At 49.3% G+C, this 23826-nt stretch overlaps 6 protein-coding genes across 6 annotated transcripts; 4 read left to right on the top strand and 2 right to left on the bottom strand.

Annotated features, from left to right (window-relative positions):
* Positions 1–11840: 11840 nt before the first annotated feature.
* CLAFUR5_05813 (Putative metallocarboxypeptidase ECM14) lies at positions 11841–13595 on the top strand (the record flags this gene model as incomplete). Its single annotated transcript, XM_047904961.1, has 1 exon — positions 11841–13595. The coding sequence occupies one exon, from the start codon at positions 11841–11843 to the stop codon at positions 13593–13595; it is 1755 nt and encodes a 584-aa protein (XP_047762378.1).
* A 313-nt stretch (positions 13596–13908) lies between these two features.
* On the bottom strand, positions 13909–15306 carry CLAFUR5_05812 (Bis(5'-nucleosyl)-tetraphosphatase, symmetrical; the record flags this gene model as incomplete). Its single annotated transcript, XM_047904960.1, has 1 exon — positions 13909–15306. One exon carries the CDS (start codon positions 15304–15306, stop codon positions 13909–13911), a length of 1398 nt encoding a protein of 465 aa, XP_047762377.1.
* Positions 15307–16165: 859 nt separating this feature from the next.
* Positions 16166–17236, top strand: CLAFUR5_05811 (uncharacterized protein; the record flags this gene model as incomplete). Its single annotated transcript, XM_047904959.1, has 1 exon — positions 16166–17236. The coding sequence occupies one exon, from the start codon at positions 16166–16168 to the stop codon at positions 17234–17236; it is 1071 nt and encodes a 356-aa protein (XP_047761593.1).
* A 158-nt stretch (positions 17237–17394) lies between these two features.
* On the bottom strand, positions 17395–18876 carry CLAFUR5_05810 (Autophagy-related protein 17; the record flags this gene model as incomplete). The annotated part of the gene is made up of 1 exon (XM_047904958.1): positions 17395–18876. One exon carries the CDS (start codon positions 18874–18876, stop codon positions 17395–17397), a length of 1482 nt encoding a protein of 493 aa, XP_047762379.1.
* Positions 18877–19802: 926 nt separating this feature from the next.
* On the top strand, positions 19803–22091 carry CLAFUR5_05809 (putative E3 ubiquitin ligase complex SCF subunit sconB; the record flags this gene model as incomplete). Its single annotated transcript, XM_047904957.1, has 1 exon — positions 19803–22091. One exon carries the CDS (start codon positions 19803–19805, stop codon positions 22089–22091), a length of 2289 nt encoding a protein of 762 aa, XP_047761910.1.
* A 544-nt stretch (positions 22092–22635) lies between these two features.
* On the top strand, positions 22636–23739 carry CLAFUR5_05808 (uncharacterized protein; the record flags this gene model as incomplete). Its single annotated transcript, XM_047904956.1, has 1 exon — positions 22636–23739. One exon carries the CDS (start codon positions 22636–22638, stop codon positions 23737–23739), a length of 1104 nt encoding a protein of 367 aa, XP_047761911.1.
* Positions 23740–23826: the final 87 nt, after the last annotated feature.

The following is a 23826-nucleotide window of genomic DNA, read 5'->3' as shown; positions in this document are numbered from 1 at the left end:
CTATAGGATACTTTCTAATAACAAGACTATCGAGCGACTTAATGTACGTATAGCGGCGTTCGTACTAGTAGCGTAACGCGTTAGTCCGACTCTCTCTACCTACAAGATGTATATACAAGCCGATATAGACAAGTTTATACGTAAGAAGGAGGAGACTATCGATCTAAAGGACCACCTTCTCCCTATATATTACGAATTCGTATATTGCTTCTCTAAATAAGATACGAAGGAGCTTCTACTATATAGGCCTAGTATTGACTACGAGATCAAGCTGAAGCTAGGAACTACACCGCCTTTTAGTAGGCCCTACCCGATGTTAAACTAGGAGGACGAAGTCATCGCGTACTAGGTCTAAGAGCAGTTAGCCTAGAAGGGCATTCGTAGATACGAAGGTAGAGTAGATACTTTATTACCCGTGCTTATTATTAAGAAACTAGGAGGTGGATTGAGAGTCTATATTGACTATAGACAAGTTAACAAACGTACGATTAAGTCTAGGTATCCTATACCCTTAATATAAGACATACTCAATCGTATTACTAGGAAGAAGTACTTTACTAAGCTAGATATTATTGCCGCTTTCAATCGTATTAGAATAGTAGAGGGCTCCGAATAGCTAACCGTATTCACAATACGATATAGATAGTTTAAATGCCTAGTAATACTATTCGGGTTATATAATGCCCCTAGTACTTTCTAGTCTTATATTAACGATATACTACGAGAGTTCCTTAACGACTTTACGTCGGTATACCTAGATAATATACTCATCTTCAGCGATACTCTTAAGGAGTATATAGAGTATATTAAGAAGGTACTTCGTAAATATAGTGAAGCCGGCCTATAACTCGACATTACTAAATATAAGTTTTATACCTAATCTACTAAATACCTAGGCCTTATTATCGGCAAGGACGGAGTCTTAATAGACCTAGCTAAGGTATAAGCTATAAGGGAATAGGGAATACTAGTAAACGTAAAAGATGTCCTTGCGTTTAATAGGTTCTCCGGGTTCTATCGGCGCTTTATTAAGGACTATAGTAAGATAGTATTACCTATAGTAAAGCTGACTAAGAAGGACTGCCCTTAGTAATAGATAGAGGAATATTAGAAGGCATTCGACGGACTGAAGCAAGCTTTCACCGATACTAAAGGCACTATATTAGCGATGTTTGTCCTAGGATATAGAACAGTACTTAAAACGGCCACGAGTGACTTTATTACGGCTACGGTCCTATCGCAATACGATAAGGATAATATTCTAAGGCCAATCGTATACCTGTCTAAGAAGATAAGCCCGTAGGAGTATAATTACGACATTTATAACAAGGAACTACTTGCTATCGTTAAAGTATTTAAAGAGTAGAAGCCCGAACTTATAGCTAGCGATATCGATAAACTAGACTTTAAGAACTTTACTAATCTAAGCGGCTACCTAGTACTAGTATATAGCGACTATAAGAACCTCGAATACTTTATAACCTCTAAGTAACTAAATAGACGACAAGTAAGATAGGCCGAGTTCCTCTTACAATTCTTCTTTAAGATTATATATTGTCTAGGTGTTTAAGGAGCTAAACTAGACAGCCTTACTAGACGTTTATAGGACGCGATTCTATATAACAAAGCAGATCCGCGGTACGTATAGTAGGATCGTATACTACCTAAACTAGAATACTTCTTATCTATTAGTACTAGCTAAATCCTACGGCTAAGCGTATTCGAAGTCGAAGGAGTAGTAATAGACGAAGCGCTATTAGCCGACATTAGTAAGCTATACGAACAGGACGATATAATCGAAGCTACGACCTAGTTAGTAGTAGGCGAACCTATTAAACTGCTACGAAAGAACAAGATTGACGATAAGCACGCGATACTAGTCGATAGGATGATCTATATTAAGAATAGACATAGCGGTTATAGTCTCTTTATCCTACCTACCGAAGATAAGGGAAATACTATACGTATACGTATCGTTAAGGCCTTCTACGATATACCTACTATAGGACACCCCGGTAAGACAACTACGAGCCGGTTAGTGTCACGTTACTATATATAGCTACGAATAACACGGTTTATTAGATCTTTCGTACGAGTATACCGTATATACCGTAATAGCCGTAGCATTAACGAACCTTAATATAGACTGCTTACTCTACTACTAGTCCTATTCGATACGTAGGACGACGTTGCCTTAGACTTTGTTATCGAACTACTAAGGGCTAACTGTATAGTAGATAGTCAGTACTATAAGAACGTACTTATAGTTATAGACCGTTTAGGTAAGGAGCGGCATTGTATTCTAGTATTAGAAATAATAGCGGAGTATATCGTATATATCTACATAAAGTATATCTTCTCCCGACATAGTCTACTAAAGACAATTACGTCGGATCGTAGTCCTTAATAGGTATTAGCCTTCTAGGGACGCCTCTACGAGTTACTATAAATTAAGCGTAAGATCTTAACCGGCTATTACTATTATAGTCTCCCTATAGAGTGTATAGAAGGTAGGGACAGAAGAGCCTTAGAGTGCTTAGAAGTCGTTAAGAAGTGACAGTCCAGCTTAGTATATGAGCGCTAAGAATCATATACCCCGTAATATTTACTACGGGACCTAGCACTCTAAATTTACCCCCCTACTAAACCTTAATAGATTCACTTCGGCTCGTGACTATATGACTCACGGCACTCCCGCGAGCACCCGCGACTACGCTAGACCCTAGAAGAAGCACGTGGAAGACTCGGAACGTAGGGCAGGTTAGAATAAGGTTTTGAGCAAAGCTACTAAGCGCGGCTTCGTACGGGTTAGCCCTATTAATACGGGGACACGCACTCGCGAGGGTCGCGTATAAATATCTAGCCTTCCCTAGGCCTCTCTTACTTTCTTCGTCTTTCGTTTTGTGTAGCAATTATACTATACCCTTTTATATCTACACTTCGTACCTACATTCTCGCTTTCACCCTTATATCTTATAGGCTAGGCTCTCGCCCTAACAATTACCCTAAGACTAATAGTCAAAGCGAGAATACTAATAAGATAATAGAATAGTACCTACGTACGTTCACTAGTTACGCTTAGGATAACTAGCTAGATTGGCTCCTACTTATAGAGTTCACTATAAACGACTACGTCTTCGAAACGACTAGCGTAAGTCCTTTTATAGCGAATATTAGTAAGAACCTACGTTATATATATACTAAACTCAATCTCCCTATATAACTACTTCCGTATAAATAGCGATTAGACGTAGAGTCTATAAATGTATTCGTATAACGTATAACAGACCTTAGGTATAAGCTACGAGACTCTATAGTAATAGTATAAGCATCGTAAGCTAGATATACTAATAAGTATAGAACGATTATACTACGGTACGAAGTCGGAGACCTAGTACACCTTAGTATACGTAACTAGCGTACTAAGCGCCTATTAAAGAAGCTTAATTACCGCTATACTAGACTATACGTAGTTACTAAGGTACTACTACACAACACGTACCGTCTAGACCTCCCTTAATCCCTAAGTAACCTCTATAACGGCTTTTACGCTAACTTGCTAATACCTATATACGTACTAATACTAGGATAAGTATAGCTGCCTCCGGCCCTAATCGAGGTAGAAGATAATAACGGAGACATAAATACGTATTAGCTCCTAGATATAGTGCTTAACGTAAAGAGTACATTGCCGCTAGGCCTAGCGCTACGCGGTAGGAGGAAGGAACGAAGGTATAAATACCTTATATAATAGGTAGGTTATAGTAAGCCTACCTAGGAGCCCGCTAAGGAGTTAATAGATACTACTACCGCCTCTATTACGGACTTCTACTATAACTATCCTACGAAGGACAGGCTAGCTAACTTCACGCCGCTACTAGGGTAGATTCCTAATAAGGATATACCCGAAGACGTTATGATCGGCGAAGTAATAAACGCTTTAGCCGTAAACGCTTCGTTAATAGTTACGTCTAACCCGGTAACTATAGGTAGGCTACGTAAGTTATTCGCGTAGGTGCCTATAGCTCTTCCGGTAGTTACGTATTACGAACCTAATACTAGTACTTATAATAGCCCGTAGGCAGCTACTTTAAGAAAGATAACCGTTAGTAGGTAAGTACCGGATATACGTTAATACGGTATAGAGGATAATATAGAGAATGACGCCGCGTTTATAGCGGCTATACTACGAGCTTAAGGGACTAAGCGCGATTTTAAAGGGGGGTAGTGTTACGGCCCTAGGCCTAGCGAATATCTAGCTAGTACGTAGGTTACGTAATCGCGCGTACTAGCGTAGCACCTCGGCTTATATATAGCCTCGGCGTACCTCGCGCTCCTCTTTCCTACGTACCTAGCTACTTTGTATTAATACGACTCTAAACCGTTATAAGAATAGTATTTAGTACTAAAGGTGTCTCTACTATTAGTATAGAGACTACGTCTCTTATACCTATATAGAGGGATATTGCTCTAGTCCTAGTTTTATTTCACTACGCCTTATTAGTTTTATCTATATCTTATCCTACGACGGTAGTTCCTCCGATAGTCTCGTACTAATTAGCTAAGTGACTTTAGGTCCTCTAAGTCGCTCCTACTATTCGTACGGTGTCTCGGTAGTATTACCGTACTATTGTCTCGACTAGCTTAGTATATACTAAGTTAGTCTTAGTACCGTACGACATACCTACTGACCTATATTTATAATAGACGAGTTTATAAAACTAAAGACTAGTCTATACTTCTAGAGGCTTATAAGCTAGCTTAACCTATTATAAAAAGGTCTAAGTACTATTAATAGAAAGTAAGTAGACTATAACTATTACGGTTTACCTCGTAAGGCTATACTTAGTGTCACGTGACCTAGTACGCTAGCGCGCCCGGACCCTAGACCCTGACCTCGACGTTTACTTTATCGCGGCTTTACGACTTTCTTATCTTCTCTTCTTCGTAGAACTTATTCAATTCTAAGGTATTAATACGTTTACGCCCTATCTTACGCCTTATCCGTATTATTAAGTTCTACCGCCCTTAGATCGCCGACCCGTACGATTATAGACTACGTATCGCCGCTACGACCGCGTACGACCGAGACTCGAATAGCCGTAGGTACTAATACGACTATCGGACTAGACAAATTATCCTTAATCCTAATACTTAACCTAAATCCTCTTACGAAGGCGTTCCTCCGAGAAGCCTAATAAAAGTAGAACGGTATACTTAGCGTAGCGTAGTAAGAGGTAGAAGACGAGTCGTAGTAGGATCCGGATTTCGACGATACCGTAGATATAGAACGACTACGTAATATAGCGTAAGAGACATAGAACGAGACTAAGGGTCGCGGAGATACTAAGTAGGCTCGTTAGTAAGAGGAAGAACGTCGGCGCTAGAAGCACTAAGAGCTACTACGTAATAAGTATAACCGACGTTAGTCTAAGAAGGAAACTCGACTCCGTATAGGTAGAGAGGACAAGACCTTATAATAGGGTATACGTATACGGAAGGAGGAATATCTTAGCTACCGCTATACGATACCGATTAACTTTACCTAGAAGGGCAAAGAGGTGGAATATAGGCTACGGTATAACCCTACCGAGTTCTAGATCGCTATAGCCGAGGAGCTTTCTCGCTCGGTTACTAAGAACCTAGAAGCCTAAAGGTTAGATATTAGACGACCTAGATATCGTTACCGATAGTCGACTCTACGACGCTCGCGTAATATAGATAGATAGATTATTCATTCGCCTGTTTTAGTGCCCTATAGCCTATGCAGGTCTCTCGCTATTTAGGTCTATTTGTGTAGGTAGGAAACCCGATTAACGGATGAAAACCTCCTCGTCTTTGCCCTCCTCGTTCTTTCCTGTCTTGTCCTTTCGTTCTCCTTCCTTCAGGGTACGCTAGTGTCATAGTTGTTACCCTATGACTACCTTGCCCGTAACCCTAGTGATGTCCTCCTCTCGATTCCCTTTCTCCCTTCTGTTTCCCCGGCTCTTCTCTCTCTCTCCCTCCTCTCTATCCACCTTTCCGTTTCTACTGCTAGGGAGAATTGCTCTAGGTAGTCCTCGTTAAGGATCCATCTTGTCACTCTCCTTATATCTTGTCTGTCCTGGATGATGGCCTGGTATTGCCTGTCTCTTGCCTTCGCCCTCCACTGGCTTCTCCCTTTTACCCACTTAGTACAGTTCAGCACCATGTGCTCCGGGTTTTGGGATAGGTAGCCACAGGGGCAACGTTTGGAATCGTATCCTGGGACTCTTCTTTGGTGCAAGTATGCTCTTAGCCCAATGTGCTCAGAGCGAATCTGGATAGCTATGCTTGCTTCCGCCCTCTTCAGGTCTTTATAGATAAGGTAGTTATACCTCCCGAAGGTCCTGGCCGCTGGTGGGGCTCCTGGCCTCACCGGTTTTTGGTTCCAACGCGTTTCCCATAGGTGACCTGCGATCCTTTCTGCTTGGCTTTGCTTCTTTTTCCCTTTGTCCCCTGTGTTAGCTTGCTCCCTCAGAGCTTCTCTCTGTTCAAGGGCTGCTAGGATTTCCTGTGATGTTTTTAGGTCTGCTTCCTTCTGTGGGATCATGTGTGGCCGGTTGGGTCTTCTCCTCCTCTCCCACTGGGTTCTTATCCTTTGAGTAGCTGCTTGGATGGTTCCCTAGGCTGGGTATGCTGATGTCTTCTCTGCGTATTGACACCTCATACCCTGGAGGTACTCCCTGATGGGGGCTGTACCTGATTCCATTTCCATTGTCCTGTGAGGGGTTGACTTGTATGCCCCTAGTACTCTCTTTAGGCAGGCTGCCTGCGCTCTGTTGAGGGGGTCCTCAATTCTCTTCGGGATGTGTTTTTCCGCTGCCCAAATTGCTGCTCCATATAGCATTGCGGGCTTGACAATGGCCTTGTACATGGTCTGGGCCTTTGTGAAGGTCGCCCCCCAGGTTGACGCAGTGAGTCTCTCGATTGATTGTCTGTTGGTGTCCGCTCTCGCTTGCGCCTTCTTCACTTGTGGTCCCCAGCTGAGTTTCGGGTCTAGCCATATCCCAAGGACTCTGAGTTCCCTTGTAGGATGGGTCTCGAACCCCTGGATTTTTACTGGTGCTGCCAAGTTGTGTTTTGTCTTTACCTTGCTAAAATGGATAAGTTGGTACTTGTCCGGTGCGAATTTTGCCCCATACTCTCTTACCCACTTTTCGCATTGTCTATGTCTCTCCTCTAGGAGTGCGCAGTTTTCCTCTGTGGACCCCGACCACGCTAGGATATTTGTGTCATCCACGAACCCCGATGCTGAGGTGTTTGCTGTTTCTAGGAGTGGGGTCAGGTCGGCCATAAAGAGGAGGAACAGAATTGGGGAGAGTGTAGAGCCTTGTGGGATGCCCGTGTTCGCAATTGGGGTCTGCGGGGCTTTGAAGGACCCTAGGAGGATCTGGGTTGTTCTGTCCTTAAGGAATGACTGCACAAAGTGTACTATCCAGGCTGGGATGCTTTTCATTCTGAGGATGTGTAGGAGCCTTGCGTAGGACACATTGTCGAAAGCCCCTGATATGTCTAGTGAAAGCAGTGAGGCTACCTTGTTGTTGCCATAGTGCCAGATGTGTCTGATTTGCTCTGTGATCAGTTCGACTGCTGTGAGGGTAGATCTCTTTTGTCTCCCCCCCATTTGCGTTGCCGGGAGGAGGTTGTGTTCTTCTACTATTCCGGTGAGCCTTATAGCTACGACCTTCTCTAGGAGCTTCCCTAGTGTGTTCAGCAACGCAATTGGTCTGTATGACTTCAACTTGGTATAGTCTTCCTTTTGGGGTTTCCTTAGGACGCAAGTCAGTGATTGCCTAAAGGCCTTTAGGCAATACCCCTGCTTCATGCACTGGGTAAAGATTGGCGCAAGCACTGGAGTGATAAGGCTGCTGCTAGCTTTTAGGTAATAGTTAGGGATCTTGTCTGGGCCTGGGGCTTTGTTGCCCTTCAGTTTCTTGATAATGTTTCCGATCTCTATAGCAGACACTTGCTAGTTAGCCTCCCTTAGCGGAGGAATGTGTGTTCCTGGGATGTTGCTTAGGTCTGCCTCTACCTGAGTCCCGAAGAAGTGGTCTGCGAATGCTTTCGCTTTCCCTATCGGAGTGGTTTGCGTTTCCCCGTCTTGGTCCTGTATTGAGGGAAACTGGGGCGGGGAGTTTCGTTCCTCGTCTAGTTTCCTGGCCCATTCTGCTAGTCTCCAGATTTGTTCCGGGTGTTCTGTGATCATCCCTACAGTTGACCTCCACTCCTACGTCTTGTCTCTTCTGATCTGCGCCTTCTTTGCTTTGTACGCGTTGTTATAGGCTTCCCAGTTTGCTTGGGTGCGTCGTTGCTCCTATCTCCTTCTTGCTCTCCTTGCCTCCTTGACTTTGGCTGTGCACTCTAGTGTCCAGTATGGCTTCTGGTATAGCGACCATCTCTTCTCAGGTATATGGGCCTGGGCTGCCCTTTGCATAGCTTCTATCAGCTGCTCCACTGCTTGGTCAATCCCCTCCGTTATGTGTATGTTGTCAATGTTCACCTGTTCTAGTTCGCCTTCTAGCCGCTGCTGTACTAGTGTCCACTCGGCCTGCTTCCAGCAGAGCCTCCTCTCAGGTTCCCTCTCCTCCTCAACTGTGAGTTGGATGTCGGTTTGGATTGGATAGTGGTCTGATGAGGACTCTAGTTGGTCATTGACTGTGCAGCTTTCTACCCGTCGTGTTAAGGCGTAGGACATGAAGCATAGGTCTAGCGTGCTAGAACTGTTGTTTCTAGCCCAAGTTTCTGTTCCCTTTGGCGTGATCAAGTCCATTTAGGCTGTTTCCATCTGACCAATGAGCCTCCCTGCTAAGAAGTGGTGTGCTGGGGTGAAGTCCGATCCCCACTTTGGGTGGTGGAGGTTGAAATCTCCTATCACGATGTTGTGGTTTTGTTGGTCCATTGCTTCCGGGAGCCTTCCTAGCGTGTGTAGTTATGTGCTGCTTCTGGACTCTGGAGGTGGGTTGTATACGCTATAGATCAGGACTTGGCCTTGAGTTGTTTTGAGCTGCACTGTGGTGATATCCCTGTCGGTTCTCGGCCAGGCCTGCCAGTCCTCTGCTAGTACCTTCTTACTGACATAGATACAAGTTCGTGGGACTCCCTCGGTTCTGTTTATTACTACGTGGTATCTCGGGTCTCGCACAGTTGATAGAATCCTAGAGTGTGGGTTGATCTATGGTTCCTGTATTGCTATAATGTGGTGTTCCTCCGGGTCTAAGGCTTGTAGAAAGCTCCTTTGGACCTTGTCTTTGCTTCTGTTCACATTATACTGAATGATTGATAGTCTGTTAGTGTGAGGCATCAGGACATGTTTGTGTCTAGGTCCGTTTGGTCTTGCTGTTGGTCTTGCTGTTGGTTTTCCCGTCCCTCCTCCTGTTCTTCCCTTTGGGGTTGGCTCCCTATCATTTGGTTGATTCTCATTTGTCCATTGCTCTGCGCTGCCTTGTACAAGAACGTTGGTCTCCCTATTACTGGCACTATTTGTGGCTCCTCTTGTGGCCGGGGTCTCTTATTCGGGTGGGTGGTTCTCTCTGGTTGTTTCTGTTTACCTACTAGGAACCTGGTTGGTGTTGTTACCCTTGCTTCCCGCGCTCTCCACTGGGCTGATAGTCTAACTAGGCATTGGTTTGACCATGCCGGGTGTTTTCTCCCACATGCTGCGCATCTTGTGTCCTCCTTCCGTTTTTGGCACTCTTGGGTCGCGTGATCACCAGCACAGTGTGAGCAGACTGGTGTGGCTTTGCTACACTTTGGGGCAATATGTCCGTACTGTTGACAGTTGAAACATTGAAGGATTCTGTGGTTGCTCTGATAGATTTCTACATCCAGCCTCTCAAAGTCCCAGTACAACCCTTGGTCTAAGACCTTGTTCGCTTGCTCTGGTGTTGCAACCCATAAGATCAGCGAGGAGGCCCTCTTGCCCTCCTCTATCTTCTTCTTGACCCACGCTGTCTTTGTGATCTGTAGTCCTAGTGCTGTTACCTGGTTTTGCCTCTGGAGGTTTGGTGTATCCCTTTGTGTGTCAAAGGTTCGTGGGACCCCATGCGCAATTACCATGTACTGTTGATAGGAGACTTTCGCTGTGCTCCCGATCTTCAGTGTCCACTCCTTGTTTATTTCGAGGGCCTTCTTGTCCTATACGTGTGCTGTAAACAGCTTGACCCCTTTGTTGTCTGCCCTTGCCCCTACTATTCCCTTTACTCCGATCTTCTCGACTATCTCCCTCCCGGTCATCTTTCCTATCTCTTCCTTCTCTTTCTGGTCCGTAATATGGACTCGTAGTACTGTGCTTTGAGGGGGGGTGGGTTGGCTCGCGATTGTTGCCCAGGTCGTTAGGCCCTAGGTCTGTCTCGGGTCTCTTTGAGGGTTGTTTCTTGCGTTTCGTGTTGCTGCCTCGATTGCCATGTTGATCGTAGTGCTTGTTTGTCGTTTGAGCGCCTTCAGTCCCCCGAGCAGTTCGCTCATTACTCCTTTCAGTGCTCTCTCCGGAAACCTCCCTTCTTCTGCCGCTACCATCTCTTCCGCCTTCTTGCAGAGCGTCCTCCACTCGTCTCCCCCTTGCTCTCGGTCGTCTACTGCCGTCGTCGTCGCCATTTCCCGTCACCCCTTGCCCTAAATAGTAGCGGAGGATAGTAACTGCTCGCGTAATATAGATATAACTTAAGATAAGCTAAGGCTTAATATATAGTTAGCTTATCTAAGATATACTACGGTATAATATAGACTCTCGACTTAAGGCTTACTACGGTAAGATATATAGTCTCTCTACGGTTAACCCGAGGTAAGCTAGCGCTTCCTAATAGTACGGTTCTTCCTTACGGATCTACCCTACGGCGATATATTTCCGCGTACGAGGGCGTACGGCGGTTTAAGAGGGGGGGTAGTATTCGATTTACCTCGTAAGGCTATACTTAGTATTACGTGACCTAGTACGCTAGCGCGCCCGGACCCTAGACCCTAACCTCGACGTTTACTTTATCGCGGCTTCGCGACTTTCTTATCTTCTCTTCTTCGTAGAACTTATTTAATTCTAAGGTATTAATACGTCTACGCCCTGTCTTACGCCTTGTCCGTATTAATAACCTCCTATACGAGATAAGTAGGAGTGTTAAGATATAGTATCTTAAAGGGAGTTAATAATTAGAAAGTGATCTAGTAGCCTAAGGTATCTACGATAACTTAGCTTATAGGGAGATACCTTCTTTCCCCTTTAGCTTAGATAGATATCTAACATAATTAATATATTAGTTCCTAATATATTGCTATATACTCGTACTATTAGTTAGTTAAAGATTGATCTCTTACTCTACTCCGCTACTGTTAATCCGTATCTGTTTAACGATATTTAAATAATTAATTATAGAGGAGTAGCGATTTTAAAATTTACTAATAACCAAAACTTCCCGGGACTTTCTTTTAAGCCCTAAGTTAAGGCTTTTCAATTACTAAAAATTTCGGAAATTTAAAATATAGAGATTATTCTCTATTAGCTTCTCTATAGAACTATATACTTATATTTTAGAAAATATATCTATAGAGTGCTATAGACCGGGGTAGGGGTAATATATATACGAAGCTATTGCCCGCAGAATTAGCTACGTATCTACGAAGCGATAGCGCTTTTCGCGACTTACGCCCTTAGACCACCTACGCTTTGAAAGCTTAGACTTGTTCCTATTAGGCGACGAAGCGAGGTGGTTCTAATTAGCTAAGACTAACCGGCTTATCTTCCACCTATATTATCTCTATACCAGGTATCACTTCACAACTCTCCCATTAGCCGTGAAAGCTGAGGAGCAACCTCTACCGCAATTGGCACCATGAAGCACGTCCAGACAGCCTTGTTGGCTCTACCGGCACTGCTATCTACATTGGTGCTTGCTGCTCCTCCAGCATACGAACAACACCCCCTGCACCTCCCTCACAATCCGGAACCTCAATCGCAATGGCGAGACTTTGTAGGACATATGCTGGATGCAGTGTGGCGGCCGAGCTCCTGTCATGGATCCAAGGACAGAGCGCATAGTGACAGACCACGGCCTCCACCCCACGTCTTTGCTGGTTATGGGGGAGACATCGTGGTCAGATTCAACATCAGCACACCCGAAGAGGCCGAGTACATGGCAGAGGCCATCGATAACCAGCTTCTGGACGTGTGGGAGTTCTCGTACGAGTGGGTGGATGTTCGCATGGCCAAGGAGGAGGTGCCTTATCTGCTGGGTCTTCTCCCGAAGTCGCTACAGAACGCGCACACGCCTCTGCTGCGTGAGCAGGCTCTTGCGCAAGCCATAGCAGATACGTATCCCCGAAGCGCGAAGCAGGCCACTACGGAGGCGCCATACCACTTACCCACGCGACGACCTTTTAGCCCAACACTGGAGCCAGTGTCGGCAGCAGAGACCAACATTTTCTTCGCCGATTACCAGCCATTTTCCGTCATTGATCCGTGGATGAGGCTGCTCGCGTCTCTGTACACCACTCATGTGCGCAAAATCAGTATTGGTACGACTGCCGAAGGTCGCGACATTCCAGCCCTACGAGTCGGCGTGCACCCAACGAACAGCGAAGACCCGAATCCTCCAAAGCGCAAGACAATCCTCGTGGCTGGCGGTCTACATGCAAGAGAATGGATCAGCACTACAACAGTGAATTATATTGCCTACTCTCTCGTCACAGGCTATGGCCAAGTTACCAGCGTGACGAGGTTGCTAGAAGCCTTCGACTTCGTGTTTGTGCCCACACTGAACCCCGATGGCTACATCTACACCTGGGAGACAGATCGCCTCTGGCGCAAGAACAGACAGGAGACTGGCCTACGCTTCTGCAAGGGCATGGATTTGGACAAAGCGTTCGGCTACGAATGGGCCGCGACGGACAACCCGTGTAGCGAAGCCTACGCCGGCAGTAGTGCATTCGAAGCAAGAGAGGCGAAAGCCTTCGGAGATTGGGCGAAAAATGAGACTGATAACAACAACGTGGACTTTGTGGGATTCCTGGACTTGCACTCGTACTCACAGCAGATTCTCTACCCCTACGCCTACTCCTGCGACGCGACGCCACCAGGTTTGGAGAATCTTGAAGAGGTCGCATTTGGAATTGGCAAGGCGATCCGAACAACACATGGCCACAACTACGAAGTCATGCCAGCTTGCGAGGGCAACGTCGCATTCAACTCAAAAGGCACGAAGCAGCACCTCATGCCGCGCATTGAGTCTTCAGGCGGATCGGCGCTGGACTTCTTCTACCATACTATCGGCACGCGGTACGCGTATCAGATCAAGCTACGTGATCGTGGAACATATGGGTTTCTTCTGCCAAGGGACAACATCATACCTGTAGGGAAGGAGGTCCTGAACGCTGTGTTGTATCTCGGTGGCTTCCTCGGTGACCTTTACGATAGTGATAGCGCCGAGGTCGAGATGGAAAAGCCAGAATTGAAGGACGCTGAAGAAGAGCGAGAAGTCGAGGAGCTCAGGGAGGAAGCGGGCGAAGATGATGTTGACTCCTGGGTGACAGTGAAGGACCTTAATCCCGAGGACGTAAATTGGGATCTTAAGCGGCGGAAGAGACGATGAAAGTTGACTTCCATATCATGATACGTATTTCTCACAGCTCATCGCAATTACCAGTTCAGGATCTTCGGCAAGACGAGTAAAATATTGCTGTCTCCATCACGTTACAGCGCGCTATCAAGCGCCTGGCTATCGTTGGTATGCTGAACAGTAGTGTGCACGTTGTAAGAAATTGAAGATGTGAACAACATTGAAAGACATATTCTGGGGTATCTCCGCATTATCCTAAACATGACACGCTATAGCCCTCCCTCCCTCCCAACTCCTTCCGCTCATGCAGAGAGTACAACAAACGATTCCAACCCTTGATCCTCATCTAATCTCGATAGTTCTTACACCCAACACTATGCAACTCCTGCCTTCCCCGCGCATCCAGCACCAGGGCAGTTAATTCCCCGCCTCCTACACACCCCGAGTCCAAGCCCTTGGACCATCGCTCAATTTGCAAGCCTTGTTTACTGTCATGCCCGTAGATCACAATCTGGGGATTTGGATGCAGTTTCTTCTTGCCCCAGAAGTTCTTCCACAAGGTTGTAAGAAACCAGCTTGACGAGTCTTGCGCAGTGGTATCCTCTTCACTTGAGTCGGTCCCCGGAGGATTGAATCCACGCATCGACTTCTTGCGGTACACGTGATCGTTGTACCAGTTCCAGATGTCGAACCAGGGTTTTGACTGCTTTGAGGGTGCGCGCGTGGCGGATGGGACGTGGGTGCGGCGGTTGATGCTGCGCATGTTCATTACGAAGTAAGGGTCTTGCTTGTTCAAGGCTACTCCTGGGACGAGGCCAGCGTGAACGACCAAGATGTGCTCCTTGATCGGCGAGTCATGCTTCTTGGTTGACGATAGAGCCATGGGGAGAGAGGGGATGTGGAGCATCAAGGGCATGTCGCGGAGGTACTTCAGGTGAGGCGGCTTGAGTTCTCGGAGCAGTGCGGCGTCTTTGGAGTGTCCTTTACTTGAGACCTTCTCACTGGGTGGCGGTGCGCCTGTGTCGAGGGATCGTGCGACCTGCAGAATTCTGTCCTCATGATTGCCTCGAACGCTGGTGGCTTTGAGTCGGATGAGTTCGTCCAGTACTCCAACATTGTCTGGACCTTTCGAGATGATGTCGCCGACTAGTACCAGGTGGTCTGTATCCTCTCGAAAATCCACCTTGTCCAGTAGTTTCCAAAGCTCCTTCTTACAGCCGTGAACGTCTCCCACGAAGACGAGTCGTCTCTTGCCATCCGGGTCTGACTTTCCCCCTGGCAGCAGCTCATGGTCAAGTTCCCTTATCCGAACGAGATCTGGATCCAGGTCACCTCCCCTCGCGATCCCGTATGTGCCATCGCTTTGCGACACGAAACCCTCTCGATATGCCCAGTCCACAGCCATCTTTGGCCGCCAATATCGAGACCAGAGGTAGTACACTGCCAATAGCGTGATAGCAGCATATGCAAACTTTCTGCGGAAACGGCGAGACGCGGCCAGGTCTCTAGTTATGTTCGGACAGCTCGCCGCATTGTCCAGATCGCAGAAGCCGGACTCTCCTTCCTCCTGTGTATAGCCCTCTTCGCAGCTGGTCTTCTCATTCTTCCATTGATTGCTGACTTGATCGATCAGTGGCTTGCTGGCCTGCAGTCTCGCTTGGTACTGCCGCAGCGTCTGGTGCTCTTCGTCGTTTGTGCGCATCTTCGGTAGCGCGTCTCCACCGGCTGAGGCTGAGGTCACCATGGCGCAGGATTAGGCAACGTTTTGATGATGGACTTTTCAATTTCATGGATGACCGTTGGAGCCTTCCTTGCAGCGCCACGCGGCATCCTTGCTTCGGGAAGGTCCGAGGCCTCGTCGTCACGCGACTCTTCCTCTTTTGCTTTCACAACCCTCGATCCAGGACACTGCAACCAGTGCACTTCCTGTCTGCCGCTACGTTTTCAGCGACGTCGAAAGAATCATGGGCCTCAATCGAGCTGCAGTAGTACGGCCGCCCGTCGTCCGTGAGCGGCTCGCATTGTGCTCTTCCGTCCGAGAAATATACACAATTTGACTGCTTCGACTCGGTATTGCATTTGGCAATATGAGCGTGTTACACAAGCTCAGCCGCACTCGCAGCGGGACATGAAACTTCCTCCGTGATGGAACTCTTCCTCCGCGCCTGTGCGAGGACGTCTGAAAGATAGACGTAGTGCGATGTCATGCCTCTTGTCTCCACGCTTTGCGTGCTAACATCACACGACGAGATGGCCACCGATGGCACCCTCATTGAAGTGCCCGCCCAGCTGCGCGACACATTCGTTAATCCAGTTCAAGCCCTGCCTGCAAATGAACAGGCCGAGACCGAAGCGTCAAACCGAGACATTCTGGTACATGAAGGCATCTCCTGCGATGGCCGGCTCTGTACTGCACAGAAAGCGAGCCTGGAAGGTCCAAGGTACAAATGTGTCGAGTGCGCCAATATCGATCTCTGTCGACGCTGCGTTCGGGATACTCTCAACGGACACGATCTGGGCCACGTCTTGTTGGAATGTCTACAGCCTACGACTTTTGTGAAGCGCGACAAGATGCAAGGTGATAGGTCAGCGGCATTCAGTCAATGGACGACTCAAGACACGAGAATGCTGAAAGGCCTGGAGACTCGCGGGTCACCTTGTCAGCATTACTGGAGCGAGCCTACGTATTCCAAATCACCGATCCCCGCGACAAAGTCTACGCGCTTCTTGGACTTGGACCACGTTGGGCCCAGCAAGTGATCACTGTGGACTATAACTCGGAACTCAGTGCGGTGTACAAACAGACAACTCGGGCCATTCTTGAACAAGACCATGCCTTGGCCCCATGGAGTAGAGCTGGACTGTCGTATCAACGCCAGCAGGATCTACCTTCCTGGGTCGCGGACTGGTCCAGCTTCTTTCCGCACTGTCAGTACTCGTCAGAAACCCTTGGAATTCCTGACCGGGCTTCCGGAGACTCTCAGGTCGACGTACAGTGGCCTTTCGCTGATGATGACAGTAATTTGCAGACGAAGTCGTACAAAGTCGCGACAATCTCGCAAGTAGGCCAGAAGGTGATCGAAAAGCGGGCATACTCTGATCAGACATTCGCGCCTCACGAGCTCGTGGCCGAAGCAGCCCATGTTCTCGTAATGAGGACCAGCTTACCTCTAGGGGAAACGGACACACTAGACGCATTCCTACGCATCTGGATCGGAGACCATACCGGCATCATCCCGACAATACCAGCTCCGAAAAGCGCCCTCGAAGCATCGAACACTCTCCTACTTGATCAAATGCTAGCCGCAAATAATGAAGACGTGGCAGCAGTAGCGGGCGATAACTTTTGCTTGCGAGAAATGTTGCTACTATATCTCGAGACGGCGCAACGTCCGAAGAGTGAAGTCTACACAACACCTTTGCCATACGCTGCTCTCATCGCGAATCGCAGATTCTTCATTACCGCGGAAGGGTACTTTGGTCTAGGTCCACTGTCGACGCTTCCGGGCGATGACGTTCACATCGTCTCTGGGGGCAAGACACCGTACATCATCCGCCCCTTGGAAGCTCCGGACGGACACGCTCTCGTAAGTGATGCTTATGTACAAGAACTAATGGCAGGGGAGGCGCTGGAGTCTCCTGGGTTTAGATGGCAGGACTTGTTTGTGCAATGATGAGGGTCCGACTGCAATTATCAAGGATTACAGCTGGCTTCCCTCTCGAGAACAGTTCAGTCTCGTGCATAAAATTACTGCTAAGGCGGGGCGAGCAAAGACTACGAGTAGTTCGCACAATACAATGGATGAGCAGTTGATATCTTCAGATCCATGCCTCACTCTTCTTCGAGCTCATCATCAGGCACGACAACGTTGACCGACCATTTTGGGGCTTCCAGTCCCAGCCCATACCATTCGCCAAGATCGCTTGGCAGCACTTCCCCAACTTGCTCCATGAACTCCTCCCTCGCCACACGATCCGCCCCGTAGAGCTTAGCCAGGTCCCGTTTCGCACGTTCTGCGACTTTTTGCATTTGCGCCTCACTCGCCTTGCGCCTCTCGACTTCCTTCAAAAGCTTGCCATACCCAGAGAGGAACTGCTCGTAGAAGACACTAAGATCTGCCAACGCCTGAGTTTTGGCCAGAATTTCGCGGTTGATGCCAGTCCAGGACTCGCGGTACTTTAATTCTGCGCGCAGGTAGCCAGGTATAGCTGCACGGACCTCATGCATCAAACTGAGGACATGCCGCAGAGTCTTATTCTGCGACCGCCCGTTGCTGACATGTCTTGATAGCTCCTGGTAATGACTCTCCATCTCACTGGCGCGATCTCGAATTTCAGCCATCACATCCTCGACTTCGAAAGAATCCTTGTCAATGATCCGCAGCATTTCCGCGCGTTCCTCGTCCGAGATGGGTTCCGCGACCGTTTTGCCATACAAACTCTCCTCGGCACCCAGAATGCCCTTAGCTAACTCTGCAATGTCGATGGCCTGTTTTGCGGCCTCGCCACCACCTTCGGTATGTTTGAGTGCTGTCACACACAGGTCGTAGTGCTGGATCAGATTCTGCAGACTGGAGGCCATCTCAGTGGCGTGGTCCTCCATGCCCCGAAACAGCTGCTCGATCGTAGCTGGTGGCTCATCATAGATAGTGGGCTTGTTCGGTCCTGCCGAGGCTTCTGGCGAGATAGTGAGCTGTTTAGATATTGACTTGAGAGAATCATCAAAGACTTGCAAGTTGCTGTTCAGCTCGCGACGGGCAACATGGTGAGAGTCAATGAGCCCTCGCAACGAGCTTAGCAGGTCTTCGTGGTTCTGCTCGTCGATGAAGTCGAAAAGAGTCTTCTGCTCATCTTGCTGGGAGTCACTGACAGCACTCTCCGATGCTGTCCCCTGACTTGCTGCCTGATCGGTCTGTTTCGTGCGCACCACTGTCTTTCGTAGCGTCTTCAATGTCTTCTCCAGCCTGATGTGGGCAGTGTCTAGGGTGGCAAGAGTGGCGTTGAACTGATCAGATACTTTGTCCCCGTCGGCAACGATAGCGTCCCGGATGGCATCGAGCGTGTCTACCTGCTCGTCCAGGCCCCGCTTAGCAAAGGCATTCTTCGCGTTCAGCACGGCAAGCTCTTCGATAAGGGATCGTGAGCTCGTGACGAGCTCGTTGGCACGGAAGACATAGCCGGTAGAGTTGAGAGACCTCTTTGCAGACACAAAATGTATCACTAAGCGCTCTAAAGTCGGTGGACCCTCATAGCTTGCCTCTGGTGAGTCTGGCGGAGGTGGTGAACTGGACAAGGAAGACTCTGAGGTGCTCATGATGGCGATGGCATTTCTTGTGCAGAGTTCGGCAAGCCGATGACAACCTGGTGAAGATGTGTAGCCTGCGTGCCTGATGGTCGGGGGTACAGTACTACGGTGACGTTAAGGTGCATGCCGGTGATGGCGTGATGGAGAAGAGTTCACAGCTGACACAGCACAACGAACGACCATGCCAAGCTTTCTCCAGGAAACGGAAGTGGCGGTCGCCGGTCGGTCCGCAGTCTGCAGTAGGGGTCCCTGTTTGCTGCATGATGCTTGCATGATGGATTGTAGCACAACTTCTCCTCACCTTTACGATTCGGTTGAGTAATTTGTACAATTGTATATGGACTCGACGCTCTGCAGAGGAGTGCATCTGACTACGTTTCAAGAATCTTCACGAAACGTGGCAAACCACCTTTCTAACAAAGACGGGTCTGTAAGCAGCCAATCCGAAGAGACCATTTCAAGTTAGCTTGGTCGCGCCATCGCTTGGGAGTCTTCAAGGTTGCGAAGTTGCGAACTGCAGCCGAAGACTGCAGGTGGCAGGTGCATCTGGGCTTCCCTGTCCTGGAAGAGAAGCACCTAATATCCAGACCGACTGGCGTGCGATTCTCCTCTTCCAACACCCAAGCATCTGGGCACGCTGGGGCGAATACACAGCACTGCCATACCGCCCAGATTCGCAATCACACCACAGCAGGACCGTGTCACCGACGAGACCGGCGCTGCGAAAACACCCACGTCCACGTCCCGTCCCATTCGAGTCCATCACGGTCAACGGAGCGAACGACTCTTCAGCACGCCCGGGCATACCTCTAGTCGCATCGACAGTGTCTGAGCTCGACTGGGCTCGTCACCGCCGTTCGATGAGGCACCATCGCGACGCATAATCCGTGTATCAGCGAATGCCGAACGCCATGCGATCACGCCATCCCGTCGCCATGCCGGAGCACGCAGACGAGGAATTGTCGAAGCGACTGCTCAGTCACACCATGGCCCACGCCCATCTCCATGATAATCACTCTCAGCAGCAGCCAACTCCTGCCGCCGACGGACACCATTCCCACTCCCCGGCCCTGGGGTCTGGTTCCTTAGGCAGCGCGCACGTCCATAGCGAGCTACTCCGCCATAATCACGAACACGACGGCTCACTAAGGAGTGAGTATCGCACGCAACGCGATGGCGATGCCGACAACATCAACATGATGCACACCACCTCCAAACATGCCGACATGACTGTTGCGCCCTTCCTCTCCAAACACATCCCCATGCAATACAACCCCATCAACGGCTCCGATTCCACCAACTCTCGCCTCGACCACGACCAGCCCAAGGTCAACACCAAGTTCTGCTACCGTCACCGACCAGATCTGAAGTGCCGTCGCCAAGCAAACGAGCCGTCAATGGATCAGCTACAGAACGAGTTGGCCACCCTGTCACAGTCCGATCAGCAGGCCATCTCCCACGTCTGGTCCCTCTTCTCCGCCGCGCCCGCAAAGCACCGGAACCTAATGCTCCAGGGCATCCTCACTCAATGCTGCTTCCCACAGTTATCCTTCATCTCCGCCAACATTCGTGATCTGATCAAGATTGACTTCCTCGCTGCCCTTCCTCCCGAGCTCGGCTTCAAGATTCTATGCTATCTAGACACGACCTCCCTCTGCAAGGCTGCTCAAGTCAGCCAAAGATGGCGCGAACTGGCCGATGACGATGTGGTCTGGCACAAAATGTGTGAACAGCATATTGACAGGAAGTGCGAGAAGTGCGGCTGGGGACTGCCTCTGCTGGAACGAAAGAGATTGAGGATTGAAAAGAGACAGATTCAGCTGAGGGCGTCGGGCAGAGGGATGAATGAATGGTCGCCAAATATCACACCAATACCCGAAGACAGTTTGCCTCCGCCTCAACAAGCAGAGTCGAGCTCCAGCGCTGGAACGAAGCGACCACACGAAGACTCGCAATCGCCGGAGATGGTCAAGAGACAATGCTCTACTTCGTCACAAGAGTCATCTGTTGGTGTACCGGGCAACGATGCATACTTTGCCCCTAAAAGGCGGCCATGGAAGGACGTGTACAAGGACAGATTCAAGGTCGGCACTGCTTGGAAGTACGGGAGATGCAGCACCAAGGTCTTCAAGGGTCACACCAATGGTGTCATGAGTCTGCAATTCGACGAAAACACCCTCATCACAGGCTCATATGACACCACAGTGAAGGTCTGGGACATCAGTACCGGAGAATGTCTTCGCACTCTGACTGGCCACACCAGCGGGATAAGGTGTCTCCAATTTGACAACACGGGCAAGTTGATGACAGGCAGCCTTGACTCTACCCTTAAGCTGTGGAACTGGAAGAATGGCAAGCTATTGCGAACATTCAACGCCCACTCTGATGGTGTCATCACGCTACACTTCACTGCGCGGTACACGGCTAGCGGTTCGCGGGACAGGATGATTCGTGTTTGGGACTCTCAAAAGCAGTCAACCTATCTGCTTCGCGGCCACACTGACTGGGTCAACTGCGTTCGCATCGACGAGCCATCACGGACCTTGTTCTCCGCATCGGATGACCTGACGGTCAGGCTCTGGGATCTTGACACCTTGGAATGCATCAGAGTGTTCGAAGGCCATGTAGGACAGGTTCAGCAAGTCGTACCGATGCCAGTCGAGTTTGAGATGGACGACCTCAGACGGACGCCCGAAAAAGATGACGATGAAAGCAGTGTCAGCTCAGTCACCATTGCAGCGTCGCACCAAGACAATGCTCACGGTCATGTTCTCAAGACAGAGCCGTTCTGGCCTAATGACTGCGAGCGTCCAGCGCCGCCCCGATACATGTTCACCGGAGCTTTGGACTCGACGATTCGGCTATGGGACACCCACTTTCGTCCATCCCAGCGCCACGAGCCCTGCCCGCAAGCAGGCACGGACTTTGAGATCATACCGACCGATCCACTGACGAACTCACACATGCCCCGTGCGCAAGCATGTATCCGGACCTTCTTCGGTCACGTCGAAGGCATCTGGGCGCTAGCCGCAGATCATCTCCGCCTTATTTCAGGCAGTGAGGACCGAATGATGAAGATATGGGACCCGAGAACCGGTAAATGTGAGCGGACGTTCACAGGACATCAAGGACCTGTGACTTGCGCATGGCTCAGTGATAGTCGTGTGGCAAGCGGAAGTGAAGATTGCGAGGTGCGGATGCTGTGCTTTGGAGAGTTGGACTAGGAGTCTGAGCTCGCAAAGAGTGGTTGTGATCCGAGAGGGAGATGGTTCTGGATGTAATGGGATGGAGTACTTTTGGTGTTAGCGTAGGTGTTTGGGTGCTCAAAGATGCCTTTGGTATAGGCAATGGAATCCATGGCGCAAGATCAGTCGATTGCAGATACCCCAGATACTAGTCGAACCATTCGTCGAGGTTATCCATGATATCAACAAGGAAGAGCCTGGTTTCTTGCCAGCTGATGGACGCGTGATGTCGACGTCGCGTCAGCCATGCACGTGCTGTACCGCTGTTATGTGTTGCGTTATGGACTTGTGCAGACTTGATACATATGATTGCGCTCACTGTCGTTGGAGGTCATTGTATCGAACCCGCACCGATCCTTCTGCAACGGCATCTGATCATCCTTCGGCCAACTCCGATGTCTAGACCTCGTCTCGGAGCATCTCCTGCCGCTAGCCGATTACAAGCGCCATCTCTGTGTACTTCACTCAACAACCTCCTGCCTGATAGTCACACTGCCCCTCCATACCACGTTCAGAGACCAAGATGGAGCAAAGCATGACACCTATGACTCGACCTCCAGTCATCACTGTAAGCCTCCAGGACCTCAAAGACGGAAACATCTCTCTCGAATCCCTGGAACAAGCCTTCGGACCCGACTCCCTGGGAATCATACTAGTCAAAGACCTACCATCCCACTTCGCCGCGCTTCGAAGTAAACTCCTGAGTCTCAGCAGCTGCCTCGCCAACCTCCCGGCGGAGGAACTGGCGAGAGTCGAACGGCCCGAGGCGCGCTTCAACGTAGGCTGGAGCCACGGGAAGGAGAAACTCGACTCGGGACTCCCGGACCTGAATAAGGGGTCTTACTATGCTCAGCCCGTCCACGATGAGGTGTTGGAGGCCAAGGCGAGGCAGCTGTATCCTGACTTGCCGGATATGACGCTGGCGAACGTCTGGCCGGATGAGAAAGTTCTGCCGGGCTTTGCGAGCACTTTTGAGGAACTTTGTCGAATGATTGTGGAGGTGGCGGCGCTGGTTGCGAGGAGTTGTGATAGATTTGGGGTGGCGAAGGTGGAGGGGTATAGAGATGGGACGTTGGAGGGGATTGTGAAGACGAGTATTAGCACGAAAGCAAGGTTGTTGCATTACTTCCCGCCGCCTCGACCGGCGAATGTGCAGGACCGTCCGGATGCGGCGTGGGGGCAGCGTGATGATGATTGGTGCGGCACTCATATTGATCTTGGTGCTCTGACGGGGTTGACGTCGAACATGTTCGTGGACGAAGCTGCGCATCCTCCGAAAGTCTCGACAGATGGCCTTGTACCGGACCTTCCGGAACGGGAGTCTCATCCGGATCCGAAGGCTGGATTGTGGATCAAAGATCGGAGTGGGAGGAGCACGCAGGTCAATATCCCGCGTGACTGCTTAGCTTTCCAGACGGGACAGGCGCTGGAGAAGATGACGAGGGGGCGGTTCAGGGCTGTGCCGCACTTTGTGAGAGGTGGTGCGCCGGAGTTGGACAGGAATGGAAGTATCGCTAGGAATACGTTGGCGGTCTTCACGCAGCCTAACCTTTGGGAGGTTGTGGATGAAGAGAGTGGGCTGGACTTTGCTGGTTTGGCGAGGAAGATGTTTGCGAAGACGTACTGATCTTGTGAGTGGAAACGACGGTCCAACGGTATGAGCGGGCTGAGTCATGCTTCACAAGCCCAATTACGTGTATTCTCAGCACTTGGC

This window comes from Fulvia fulva, chromosome 5, assembly GCF_020509005.1.
Source record: "Fulvia fulva chromosome 5, complete sequence".
Classification (NCBI taxonomy): domain Eukaryota; kingdom Fungi; phylum Ascomycota; class Dothideomycetes; order Mycosphaerellales; family Mycosphaerellaceae; genus Fulvia; species Fulvia fulva.
Note: the sequence above shows the minus strand (reverse complement) of the source record. Positions and strands in the feature narration are given on the sequence as shown.